The sequence below is a fragment of the Rhinoderma darwinii genome, chromosome 9, assembly GCF_050947455.1.
Source record: "Rhinoderma darwinii isolate aRhiDar2 chromosome 9, aRhiDar2.hap1, whole genome shotgun sequence".
Taxonomy (NCBI): domain Eukaryota; kingdom Metazoa; phylum Chordata; class Amphibia; order Anura; family Rhinodermatidae; genus Rhinoderma; species Rhinoderma darwinii.
In genome coordinates this window covers 20477179-20491632 of record NC_134695.1, presented here as the reverse complement: position 1 = coordinate 20491632, position 14454 = coordinate 20477179, and the positions used below count along the sequence as shown (strand labels likewise).

At 46.5% G+C, this 14454-nt stretch overlaps 1 protein-coding gene across 1 annotated transcript in view; it reads right to left on the bottom strand.

Moving 5' to 3' along the window:
* Window positions 1–13818, bottom strand: part of RIN1 (Ras and Rab interactor 1) — a 95604-nt gene extending 81786 nt beyond the window's left edge. The window contains exons 1-4 of the mRNA XM_075836737.1: window positions 13747–13818; window positions 13414–13472; window positions 12481–12658; window positions 4627–4741 (exon numbers count right to left, since the gene is read on the bottom strand). Of these exons, the coding sequence (XP_075692852.1) occupies window positions 4627–4741; window positions 12481–12658; window positions 13414–13472; window positions 13747–13818 (424 nt within the window). The remainder of the gene's footprint in view (window positions 1–4626; window positions 4742–12480; window positions 12659–13413; window positions 13473–13746) is intronic.
* Between the last annotated feature and the right edge of the window lie 636 nt (window positions 13819–14454).

Here is a 14454-nt window from a genome sequence, read left to right as displayed (position 1 = left end):
GGGCACATGGCAGGGCTCAGAATGGAATAAGCGCCATTCGTCTTTTGGAGCGCAGATTTTGATGGATTAGTGTCCGGGCGCCATGTCGCTTTTGCAGAGCCCCTGAGGTACCAAGGTACAGTAGAAACCCCTTAGAAGTGACTCCATTTTGGAAAGTATACCCATTAAGGCCCCATGCACACGACCGTAAAAAAAACTCAGTTTTTGCGGACCGCAATTGCGGGCCGCAAAAATGGACTCATTCACTTTCATTGAACGCGGACACCGTTCCGTAGTGCTACGGATGGGTGTCCGTGCCGTAGAACCGTGCCGGGAATTATGGAGCATGTCCAATTTTTTGTATTTTACGGGCCGTGCTCCTATACTTTGTATGGGAGCACGGCCCGAAAATGCGGGTGGCAGTCGGCGGCCGGCCGTGCACGCAATTGCGGGCACGGTCGTGTGCATGGGGCCTAAGGCATTTATCATTTGCCTGGACATATGACATGGTTCAGGGGTGAAAAAGCCCCATGCACATTTGAGGACTATTTTGTAGATTTACACAGTATTGGCCCACAATTGCAGGGCTCTGAAGTCGAATAGTAAAACAAACCACCAAAAAGTGACCCCATTTTGGAAGCTACACCCCTCAATGCATATTTAGCAAACATTTTGATCCTACACGTGTTGTTTTTTTTTTTACTTGAAATGAATGCCTATTTTCCACTGATATGCCATTTTAGTGTGCTATATGTACTGCCCAGTTTGTGCTACTGAAAACAAATACCTCATGAACTGTTAAGCAAGTTCTCCCGGGTACGGTAATGAAATATATGTGGATGTAAACATCTGTTTGGGCACACTGTAGGGCTCAGAAGGGAGGGAGCGCCATTTGAATTTTGGAGTGCAGATTTAGCTTGGTAGTAGTTCTGTTTGGGGTTTTACTGATATTTCACCTTTTTGGGCAAGCATTAACAAATGGGTGTTACGATTCCCCTTGTCACAGGCAGGGACGGCGTCAGCACCTGGCAAAACCGGGCAAGTGCCAAGGCCCACTCCACTTGGGGGGGGCCCACTCGGCCGCAGGGTGCTGACGCTGCCGTCGTTAAGGCATCACTGTCCATATATGGACAGTGATGTAAGAAGGAGAGCAAAGCCCCTGACATCGATGTCATGACCAGAGCAGTGTCCCAGCCCGACCGCGCTGGTCCCGCCTCCAACTGAGCCTGTGTCTGCAGGACGCAGATTCAGTTGGTTTGAATGCTGGAGCCTCGCTCCAGCATTCTCTGTGCCGTGAGCAGCTCGGCACAGGCAGGCACGATGTAGTGACATCACTACATCGTGCTTGTCCGCGACGAGCCACTCAAAGCACAATGCAGAGGAGAAGAAGCATCCTCCACACGTCGTGGGAACGGGGGGTAGGTAAGTAATTATGCTATTATTTTTCTATTAGGTACATATGGGAGCATTATACTAGGTATGGGAGGCTAGCTATTGTAGCTGCTCAGGGGGCATTGTACTGTATGGGACAGCTGTGGGGTGCATTATACTGTATGTGGCAGCTATGGAGTGCATTATACTGTATGGGGGCATTATACTGTATGGGACAGCTATGGGGGGCATTGTACTGTATGGGCAGCTATGGGGGGCATTGCACTGTATGGTGCAGCTATGGGGAGCATTATACTGTATGGTGCAGCTATGGGGGCATTATTCTGTATGAGGCAGCTATGGGGGCATTATACTGTATGGTGCAGCTATGGTGGCATTATACGGTATGGTGCAGCTATGGGGGGCATTATACTGTATGGTGCAGCTATGGTGGGCATTATATGGTATGGGGCAGCTACATCTAAATTGTAAAGTGCTGCATAATATGTTGGCGCTATATAAATAAAGATTATTATTATTATTATTATTATGGGGGCACTATACAGTATGGTGCAGCTATGGGGGCACTATACTGTATGGTGCAGCTATGGGGGGCATTATATGGTATGAGGGGCATTATACTGTGTGTGGTGCAGCTACGGTGAGCATTATACTGTGGTGGTCAGCTATGGGGGGCATGATACTGTGTGGGGGGCAGCTATAGGGGCATTATACTGTGTGGGGGCAGCTATGGGGGGCATTATACTGTGTGGTGGATTTATACTGTGGGAGCAGTTATGGCAGCATTACTGTGGTGGTCAGCTATGAGGGCATTATTCTGTGTGGGGGCAGCTATAGGGTGCATTATACTGTGTGGGGGCAGCTATGGGGGCATTATGCTGTGTGGGGGCAGCTATGTGGAGCATTATACTGTGTGGGGGGCAGCTATGGGGCATTAACTGTGGGAGGTCAGCTATAGGGGAATTACACTGTGTGGGGGCAGCTATGGGGGGGTCATTATACTGTGGGGGCAGCTATGGGGGCATTATACTGTAGGGGCATTCATGGGGTCTGTCGGGCAAGGCAGCTGGGCATAGGTGTGCGCAGGGGTCTGGTGGTGTTGGGTAGGGGGGCCTAAGCTGAATTCTTGCACCAGGGCCCATGAGCCTTTAGCTACACCACTCCCAGGCAGAGTGCTAGTAGTGCTCTGCCTGGGACTATGGATCTGGGGTTGCTCCTGACAACACTGTCCATATATACCTGGGAGGGGGGGCTGTGTGGCACTATCTACAGAGGGCACTAAATTTATGGGGGTACAAACTGGGGGCCTAACTTCTAGATGGGGCATAAATAGGGCCTAACGTCTATATGGGGGCACAAAGTGAAGATTTTTGGCATTTTACTGCCGCCGTGTGTTCCCTCGCAAAGGGGCCCACTAAGTCTGTGTCGCCCAAGGGCCCACATAAACCTGGAGCCGGCCCTGGTCACAGGGCTGTGTCCCTACATACTGACAGTATCACTATGTGCAGGGACACATCCTCCTGACAAGGGGAATTGTCTATCAGTCATGGACTGCAAAAAGACTTTTTGCGAACTACAAGGATTTCCTATAATAAACATGTCAGGACAGGTTACAGATTCTCTATAAATCTAGTGACTCACAGGTAACGACATAGTTTTTTTCCTCTTTTCTTCTCCATCCGGTCCAGAGCTCATGATGACTTCTCCCGGCCATGACCCATTTCTGCAGAATCTGCCACTCAGATGTCTTTGGCTCCTCACTTTTCCAACATTTCCACACCTATAAACGAAAATAAAACTATCATGGTGCCACATACTGTGCCCCTAAATATAATACCGCCAAACACTGCGCGCCTGAATATAATAATACCATACACTGTAAAACACCACATACACACAGCCCCCTGTACGTAGTGCCACACACAGCCCCCTGTATATATCACACATCTCCCCTATAGCTAGCACCCCCCCCCCGTAGAGAGCGTTACACACAGCCCCCTATAGATAGCACCATACAGCCCTCCCCCTCTTGTAAATAACAGAGTCCCCCTGTAAAGAGCGGCACACACATACCACTGTGAATAGCGCCACACAGCCCCCCATTGTATATATTGCTACACAGACCTCCCCCTTTGTATATAAGGCCACACAGCGCTCCCCCTTGCATATAGGGCCACTTAGCGCTCCCCCTTGTATATAGGGCCACATAGCGCTCCCCCTTGTATATGGTGCACACAGCGCTCCCTCCTTTGTATATAGTGCCACACAGCGCTCCCTTCCCCCCTTGTATATAGTCACACAGCACTCGCCCCCCCTTGTATATAGTTTAAAACAGTGCTCCCCCATTTGCATATAGGGCCACTTAGCGCTCCCCCCTTGCATATAGGGCCACTTAGCGCACCCCCTTGTATATAGGACCAGATAGCGCTCCTTTCCCCCCTTGTATATAGGGTCACACAGCACTTCCCCCCCTTGTATATAAGGGCTACACAGTGCTTCCCTCCTTGTATATAGAGCCACATAGCACTCCCCCCTTGTATATAGTGCACACAGCGCTCCCCCTTTGTATATAGTGCACACAGTGCTCCCCCTTTGTATATAGTGCACACAGCACTCCTCCTTTGTATATAGTGCACACAGCGCTCCCCCTTTGTATATAGGGCCACACAGCACTCCCCCCTTGTATATAGTGTCACACAGTGCTCCCCTCCCCCTTGTATATAGGCCCACACAGCGCTACCCTCCCCCTTGTATATAGGCCCACACAGCGCTACCCTCCCCCTTGCATATAGAGCCACCCAGAACTCCCCCTTGTATATAGTGTAACAGAGCACTCCCCCCCCCCCATCCTTGAATATATACAGAGCGCTTCCCCCACCGAAAAAAAAAATATATATTTTACTTACCTTGCCTTGTGGCGGCCGCTCCAGCTGGATGCATGTGAATCCTCCAGACTAGACGCATGCGCAGACCAGCGTGATGCAGTACCTCATCACGCCGACCTGCGCATGGAGGCTTCCCAGCCCCTTATAGGCTGCAGGCCTAACGTGGCCTGCAGCCTATAATATTAATTTGTATCTGAGTCCTGAGGACTCAGATACAAATGAATGTGGTGCTCAAGTATACAAATGTTTAGCATTGCTTTACAGACAACCCCCTCCAGCCCAGATTTCTGGGTGCACCCCAGCAACTGTACGTGGCTATTTATAAAATATGCATCGTCAGATATTGTTGGAAATCTGCTTCTTAGCTTACCTGAGGGCCCTTCATGTATGTACGACTGATGAATGAAACTTGGTCCACAATCATCTGATAATCGCACGCACAGGACCAACTGCTGCCGAGTGTTTGATCTTCTCACAAGGAATGTCTTAAAATAAAAGATTTTGCATGTTTTTGTCTAAGCAGTCATGGGGAAGGAGGGAGGTTAATTTACTGTTTCTTATACAGTGCCAACATATTCTGCAGCGCTGTTCCCATCATTCCCTTTTCCTCATCATCCTTTTTTTATCAGTATATTTTTGGAGTATGGAAGAAGCCAGAGAACCCAAAGAAAACCCAAACAAACACAGGGAGATAATACTAACTGATCTCATTCCCACGAGTGGTAACAACTCACTCTCAGTGACAAGCACTGCCATGTAGGCAAACAAAAGAGATGGAGAATTGGCCAGGGTAAAACACCATCCATCTTTCCCACAAGCGATGGGAAGGAAGATGGGTGAATAGGCAGGGGCGTAGCAAGGGGGGGCAGGCGGGGCATGTGCCCCGGGCGCAACTTAGAGGGGGGCGCCAGCGCCACCTCCTCCTGCACTATAATTGTACCTGTGTCTATAGGACACAGGTACAATTAGAAGCAATGAATAGACGGGTACGTTCCATTCCCAGCTATTCAGCTCTTTTGTACCAGAGAAGCGCTATTGCGCTTCCGTCGCTGAAAGGCGCGGAGTGACAGGGAAAGTCATCCTGCCCAGCCAATCAGCGCCTTTCATAGACGCTTCGTTCAACCCCCAGGAGACCTGCGCAGAAGAGAGCAGGTCTCCATGGCTGCCGGACGGCGTGGGAGCGGGATTAAGGTGAGTTTAAATTGTTTATTTTATTGTAATAAAAAGTGTGTGGCATTATCTACAAGGGGGGCTCTATCTACGGGGTGGAGCTTTATCTACGGGGGGGCTTTATCTACGGTGGGATTTATCTACGGGGGGATTTATCTACGGGGGGCTTTATCTACAGGGGGCTCTATCTACAGGGGGCATGGTGTGTGTGTGGGACATGGTGTATGGTGCTATTATAATTAGAGGTGCAGTGTATGGCGCTATTATATTTAGGGGGCGTAGTGTGTACTATAATAATAACTTTATCTTTATTTATAGGTGTAGAAATGTTGGAAAAGTGAGAAGCTGAAGACATCTGAGCGGCAAACTGCAGAAATGGGCTGTGAGCGGGAGAAGTCATCATAGAGGTCTGGACCGGATGGAGGAAAAGAACTAGAATCTGAGACGTCACCGGTGAGTCACTTACTGTAAATGTTTATTCTGCCTCTAATCAGCACTGTAGTCACTGTATGATCTGCAGCAAGATGATTATGATATAATTTATTTTTTGTGAAATAGCATCTCCCAGCATATCCTTACCATTGTTCGGGCCATGCTGGGAGCTGTAGTTTTTTACGCCGTACATACCTATACGGCAGGGGTTGCACTAAATTGAGCTGTATTTGTGCTGGTGCTGCATATATGTAATGAGCTTGGTTCTGGGGCTGTATATATGTACTGAGCTTGGTTCTGGTGTTGTGTATAGAACTATATTGCTTGTAAAATGTACAAATGTTTTTATGCTTGAGTTACATAAAAAGAAATGTAGGAAAAGAAATGACACGTCATTGATTGGTAGAGGAAACAAACACGGCGAGGGGGAAGGCGATGTCGGGAAAGAGGTTGGGGGGGGGCGCCAAACTGAATCTTTGCCCCGGGTGCTGGAGAACCTAGCTATGCCTCTGGAATAGGTGCCTGCTCCACCTAGATTTGTGGCACTACAAGGAGGAATGCCCTATTTTGATTTTTGCCCTGGGCCATCTTTCCTGTATGATAGAAATGGATGCATGCCGGCAAAATAGGCCCTTTTTATCAACTATAAGTGAAGTAAAATAACAAAATTTTATTATGCTATTGAAGCAAAAGACACACTACATAGAAATTAAAAGATTCATGTCCACTGCTAACATTGACCAGCGTAGTGTATTGTGTAACGGTGAGGAAATACAGAGTGTCAGCAGCTGCAGCACGCTGCACTCAGGCCAAGGTTAAATATCAGAAGTCAGCAGGTAACAAGTATTAAAATTTCAAGAGAGCCCCCCTGACATGTTTCACTGCAGATGCAGCGTCTTTCCGGGGTATCGGGGCTAATGACGGCGCGGCGCGGATTTCTCAGCATTAAATACACGGGAGTTTGGCTGCAGCTGTGACCTCGTTAGGGTGGTTGGCCAATAGAAGTGAGAGCTGATGGTCGAGCCTCCACATCCAGGATGGACATAAGAAGGAATGAATAGCAAGTACAGTATAGGGCAGCCAAAAACGTGTAGTCTGGTGGCGCATGCGTAATGGCCCACTACAGGGAAATGGAATATCGCAGTCAGGAGAGGAGTCCCGCTGAGCGCATGCGCAGAAATCTGCATTTATGTGCCGGAAGAAATCAAGCTTTGACAGCTGTAATGAGAGTAAACATGACCCTCCGTAAGGACAGTAGTGTGCAAAAATACGAATGCGGACTAGATATTCCAGCAAAGATCGCAAATAGATAGGAGGATGCATGTTTAGTACTAACATCGTTGAGATAGAATTATTACGATTATGTCATTAGTGACATATATCAGTGAAGACAGCAACTATCAACAAAACCCGTAGCAATAGCCATCAAAAAGATGTAGTTATACGTGTCATTAGTCATAGACAAAAGAGATTATACTGTAAAGAGGTAGGGAATGATGGGAGGAGGTAGGTAAGTTCTATTCACTGCTAATCAAGCAATGTTAAGGAATATCAACCTAATAAGTATGAGGGTATGTTCACACGGCAGCGTCCGTTACGGCTGAAATTACGGGGCTGTTTTCAGGAGAAAACAGCTCCGTAATTTCAGCCGTAATGGCATGTTGAGGCGCTTTTCGCTGCGTCCATTACGGACGTAAATGGAGCTGTGTTTCCATGGAGTCAATGGAAAACGGCTCCATTTACGTCTGAAGAAGTGACAGGCACTTCTTTGACGCCTGCGTCTTTTTTACGCCCCGCCTTTTGACAGCGGGGCGTAAAAAAATGACCGTCGGAACAGAACATCGTAAGACCCATTCAAATGAATGGGCAGATGTTTGCCGACGCTATTGAGCCGCATTTTCGTCCGAATTACGTCCGTAAATAGTGTGTGTGAACCCAGCCTTAGCGTGTTTCCATAAGGAAAAAAACACTTACCATGGCTGGCCACCAATGGGTGATCAGACTTTGTCAATGCCATGTTCGTAATGATAAAATAGTAGGACAAAAGTGGGTGATAAAAACCAAATGTCCAAAAGGTCAGAGAAACGCCGCAAAGGTGAACCCCTCATTGAGACCACCCGGGCTGAAGGTGCTCAACCGGTGGATCCAGCGGGTTTCCTCCTGTAGCAATCTACGATCCAGATTGCCAGCTCTGGGGCCTAATTTAATCTGAGTGATGCCCAGGAATTGTAAAGAGCGAGTATCACCCCCATACTGGTACATAACCATCACTCTAGACCTACTGTGGCATCGAAATGCTGGCTCAAATCGTCAACTGTGGGCTCCCATCCCTGTGGCCGCTGTTCCTTTTGTCACTTGATGCCTACTGTTAAGCAATTTATCAACCCACTTGATGGTAGATCTTATCAAATTAGACATTCATCAATTGCCAAAGTAAAGGGGTAATTTATATCGCCAAATGTCCATGTCCTAAGCTATATGTAGGAAAAACTGTCCAGGAATTGAGAAGAATCTCTAAACATCTGAGTACCGTAAACCAGAAAGAAGACACACCATTGTCTAGACATATTCGATTCACACATGGGGGTGATACCCGCTCTTTACAATTCCTGGGCATCACTCAGATTAAATTAAGACCCAGAGCTAGCAATCTGGATCGTAGATTGCTACAGGTGGAAGCCCGCTGGATCCACCAGTTGGGCACCCTCAGCCCGGGTGGTCTCAATGAGGGGTTCACCTTTGCGGCGTTTCTCTGACCTTTTGGACATTTGGTTTTTATCACCCACTATAGTCCTACTATGTTACCATTACGAACATGGCATTGACAAAGTCTGATCACCCGTTGGTGGCCAGCCATGGTAAGTGTTTTTTTCCTTATGGAAACACGCTAATACTTATTAGGTTGATATTCCTTAACATTGCTTGATTAGCAGTGAATAAAACTTACCTACCTCCTCCCATCATTCCCTACATCTTTACAGTATAATCTCTTTTGTCTATGACTAATGACACGTATCACTACATCTTTTTGATGGCTATTGCTACGGGTTTTGTTGATAGTTGCTGTCTTCACTGATATATGTCACTAATGACATAATCGTAATAATTCTATCTCAACGATGTTAGTACTAAATATGCTTCCTCCTATCTATTTGCGATCTTTGCTGGAATATCTAGTCCGCATTCGTATTTTAGACACTACTGTCCTTACGGAGGGTCATGTTTACTCTCATTACAGTTGGCAAAGCTTGATTTCTTCCGGCACATAAATGCTGATTTCTGCGCATGCGCTCAGCAGGACTCCTCTCCTGACTGCGATATTCTATTTCCCTGTACTGGGCCATTACGCATGCGCCACCAGACTACACGTTATTGGCTGCCTTATACTGTACTTGCTATTCGTTCCTTCTTATGTCCATCCTGGATGTGGAGGCTCGACCGTCAGCTCTCACTTCTATCGGCCAACCACCCTAACGAGGTCACAGCTGCAGCCAATCTCCCGTGTATTTAATGCTGAGAAATCCGCGGCGCGCCGTCATTAGCCCCGATACCCCTGAAGACGCTGCATCTGCAGTGAAACATGTCGGGGGGGCTTTCTTGAAATTTTAATACTTGTTAACTGCTGACTTCTGATATTGAACCTTGGCCTGAGTGCAGCGTGCTGCAGCCGCTGACACTCTGTATTTCCTCACCGTTACACATTACACTACGCTGGTCAATGTTAGCAGTGGACATGGATCTGTTAATTTCTATGTAGTGTGTCTTTTGCTTCAATAGCATAATAAAATTTTATTTCACTTATAGTTGATAAAAAGGGCCTATTTTGCCTGGAGGCATCCATTTCTATTGAACGTTAATTTGCCCGCCAACTATTTGGGTCTTGCTCTCCATTGTTTGTTGATCTTTCCTGTATGTACACCCAAATGTACAATAACAAAAATCCTAAAATAAAAATGGATTATTGGTAACATAGCATCATAGTTAGTAAGGTTGAAAAATAGGAGGGGTTTTTTCAAACTAAATAATCCTAATTTTGATGATTTTTCTGGGTACTGCAGTCCATCATTTCCATTTATTACTTTGGTTGCCCGCCTTTGAACACGCTCAAGCTGTACTATATCTTTTTTGTAATTTGGTGCCTAGAACTTTGCACAATATATCGTATGTGGTCAGTCTAGTGATTATTATCGGTGTCTTATATAGAAAGTAAAAATTAGTTTTTTTCCATTTCTGTACATTCTAAATCTTATTTTCTAACCCTGGAATTAGGCATAAACTTCACACTGAGATAAAATCAGAGCACATTAGGGAACAGTTTACGCAAAGCTCTGCTGCATGTGGTGCCTGCCAAAATATATCATTATCTGGGTGTTATGTGTAATATATACAGTATGTACCATGCTCATATCACTCATTTACTGCACATTGTTGATTTCCTGTACATTGTCATTTCTGCATATGTATAATTGTACCGATCTTTAAATGACTCTTGTGCATACTCTGGAAAAGCAGCGATTTACTTCATATCAGTAGTAGTTATTCCACCAATAAAGGGGTTGTATTATCAGAGACAACCCCTTAAACACAACAGAGACCCCTCTAACAAAGCCTATCATAACTATACCTCCCAACTATCCCGAATTCAGCAGGACAGTCCCGGATTCCAGGCGCTGTCCGGGTTGGCAGGGGGTATGTCCCTCGGTCAACCTAATTCTGAAGCAGAGAACCATCAGCTCCCTGCTTCAGAATTAGTTCATAGCGGTGGAGCATAGGGAGCTCTTGCGCTCGCCGAGGACTCCCCGGGCACAGCACTATTTGAAGTGCATTGGTTTTTTTATTCAAAGTAATTCAACTCTTTGTTATTTTGTTTTTTGTCTTTTTGTCAGGCGATTTTCAAAAGACATTTCGGCCCATCCCAGGCCTTTGTCACAATCGCTGTATAAGAGAAGGATGTCTTTGTCCTGTTATGGCGTCAGCCAGACACTCCAAAGTGAATGTTTAACTTTGGAGCGGTGGCTTGTTCCAGTTTAAATTATATGTGCATCCTTATGACGCAGATACAGTTGAATCCAATGGTGGGGCAGGGAGCCGTCAGCTCCCTGCTCCAACATTCACTATATAACGCAAGATGTGAGTGGTTTGGTGCAAACACACACGATGCAGTGACGACATCACATCTGCCTGCGTGAGTATTTGTTTTATTATTATTTTTATTAGGTACTATGTGGGCATTATACTGGGTGTGGGGGCAGCTATGAGACATTATACTGTGTGGGGACAGCTATAGGGGCATTAAACTGTGTGGAGCACTATATAGGCATTTTAAAGTGTGGATGCAGCTATGGGGCATTATACTGTGTGGGAGCAGCAATGTGGCATTATACTGTGTGCGGAGCACTATATGGGCATTATACTGTGTGGGGAGTGCACTATAGGGCATTTTACTTTGTGTAGGGGGCACTTTGAAGCATTATACTGTGCGGGGGTAGCTATGGGGCATTATACTGTGTGGAAGCAGCTATGGGGCTTTATACTATGTGTGGGGTGCACCATAGGGGCATTATACTGTGTGGGGAGGGCACTATAGGGCATTTCACTTTGTGTGGGGGGCACTTTGGAGCATTATACTGTGTGGGGGCTGCTATGGGGGCATTATGCTGCATGGGGGTGCTATGAGGCATTATACTGTGTGATGGATACCATAGGGCATTATACTGTGTGGGGGGCACTATAGGGGCATTATAATGTGTGTAGGGCACAATGGTGAACTATACTGTGTGGGGGCAACTATGGTGGCCTTATACTGCGTTATGGGAACTATGGGACATTATGCTGTGTGTGTTAGAGGCACTATAGGGGCATCATACTGTATGGGGGCAGCTATTGGGGCATTAAACTGTGTGGAGGCCACTATGGAGGGGTTAGACTGTGTGGGGGCACTATGGGGTATTCTACTGTATGGGGGGACTCACATTCATAATTTAAGTGTTACCCTCCACAACGCTATCTAATGAAGGCCCCCAGGTCTGCCATTTTTGTGCTCCTGTTAAACCCCGTCATGGGGCATTATACTGTCGGAAAGGCACTATGGGAGCATGATACTGTCGGAAGGCACTATGGGAGCATGATAATGTGTGGGCTGAATGGGGTGTGTATGGGCGGGGCTAGAGGCGCGGCTTAAAGGAAAAAAAATTGCAGCATCAGTTGTCTGTCTTTAATATACTTCAAAGTTGGGAGGTATGATGCTATGGTTAGGGAAAGTTCACCATTTTTGAGGGACATCTACAGAGAGATGGGTCCCATTTAAGGTTGGTCTCATCCCTATTTTAATGGATAGTAAGAACCTAGACAGAGATGTGGTCTGAAAAATTTAATAAATTTTACATTTCATTGTTTCTGAGTCATGAAAATGCTATGGGGCACCAGAGGTTTGGAGTGTGGTGGTGTGAAGTGACTCCTGAAAGGGGCCTCATTTTTTCTTTGCTACGGGGCCCTGGTCCCTTATGAATGCTTCTGCTACCTAAATTAATCCCATATATCCAGTCTTTATCCCATGTATCAGGATTTCTTCAGTGTGAAAAGTATATTTTATAGTAAGCAAATCCAGATGACCGGTACTTACCCCGGGTCGCTCCCTCTGCAGTATGTGCAGGGCAGTGGCTGAGTTTACACTGAGATGAAGCCAGACGCTCTGTGTGAGAAGAAGCCTCTCTGAGATACTGGGAGAAGTTGGGGAGCCTCTGGGAGATGGGGAACTGGAAGTTTTTTGGTACGGATAATCATACACAGGTTCAGGTGTGCTGAAAAGAGAGAGTTTGTTATCAAGTCAGCCAATAATACAATGTATGGAGACTCAGTGGACAACGGTTTTGCCTAGCAGCTCTTTCCCAAAGCATTTTCTCATAAATAAAAAACCACTAAATATAAGTCCATGATTCTGCTTCTGTAAAGTTTGTATGAAAGTAACCAAAGGGTTAAAGGGGTTGTCCACTACTGGACAACTGATGACCTATCCACCGGTGTATATCATCGGTGCAGGTCCGACACCCGATCAGCCGCTACAGTGGCCTACGGGCACTGGATGTTATTGCCCATTATGCGATGTAGGAAGCCGGAAGCAGTTGGCTCCGTACATAGTATAGCGACCGTGCTGCAGTACTGCAGCTCTGCTCCTATTCACTTGAATAGGAGCAAAGCTGCAGTACTGCAGCTCGGCTGCTATTCCGTGGCCAGAGCCACCTGCTTCCGGGATCTACATCGGGTGCACCGAGGCAGCCAGAGCGGCTTAATGGTGCGGGGTCCAGGTGTCGGACCCCCACAGATCATGTAATGATGTCCTATGCGGTGCATAGGTTGTCTGGTAGTGGCCAACCCCGTTAAGTGGTTTACCCTGTATAATTCAGACTATGAGAATGAGATAAAGAGGTAATGATTGTTTTTGTGTACCTGATCTGTAAAACCCCCAGGAAAGTTTAAAGTTCAGTTTAACTTGTTTTTACCAAAGGTGGGGGCTCAGGGTATGTCAGACAGGCTCCCTCATCGTTTAAGTATATACTTGTAATCATGTCTATTTTCGGTTGGCTTTTGTATGTGATCTCTCTTTGGCATCTTGTCCTGTATAAATAAATTGAACACGGTATCACTCTAAAGAGAATGTCACATAAGATACTGAAGCACTTGTCTGTGTCATCTCTTCAATGCATCGTTATCTGATTTGGACTCCGAGGCTGGATTCTTATAGTACCTTTACTAGTGATTATTATAGGTGTCTTACATAGAAAAGTAAAAATTAGTTTTTTCCATTTCTGTACATTCTAATGCTCATTTTTTAACCCTGGAATTCGGCATATTATCTGATTTGGACTCCAAGGCTGGATTCTTATAGTACCTTTAGCTCTCCCAAACCCAGGCTTCTCCGACATTTCATTGGTGCCCAAACCCGGGACCCACAACGGGCCATTTTAACCGGTCGCTCTCTGCTAAACTAAGGATCTGTGAAACTACAAAACCACGGTAAGTAAGAGCATTTGATTCTTACAAACCGTTTTACGCATCCCTCGTGCCTGTGGCATTAGCCAGTGGACTGTTTCCAGAGTTGGGTCCTATAGTCTCCAGCCTGCGGAACGGTATGAATGTGATGTGCTGTGATCAGAATTGGTCTCTTGTAACCCTTGACTGTGTGTGTCTGCATTTGTCTTGTTTGGAGGTTGTTTCTTTCTGTTTGTACTGTTTGATGATAAAGATCACAAGAGACAAGAGAAAAGGATATTGTAACGTCCGTGCTCGCTGACCACGAACTCCTCCCATCCCGTCGACGCCCTTCTCTCCAGAGATGTCTGCACATGCGGCCATCCTGTCCGCAGCCACCACTAGGGTGCGCTCGGGAGATCAGTCCAGCCATAAGGAGCTAAAGCGCGCACACATGTGTGAGATTGAGCTGATTGCTCCCAGATCACCCTGGACTATAAGAAGGGCTCTGCCCCTCCCTGCATTGCCTGAGCTTTGTTGTCGTTACCCTAGTCTGTCTTTGCAAATAGTCTCCTAAGTGTTTTCCAGTTCCCAGTGTTTCCAGTTTCTGCTACCTGTAACCTGTATC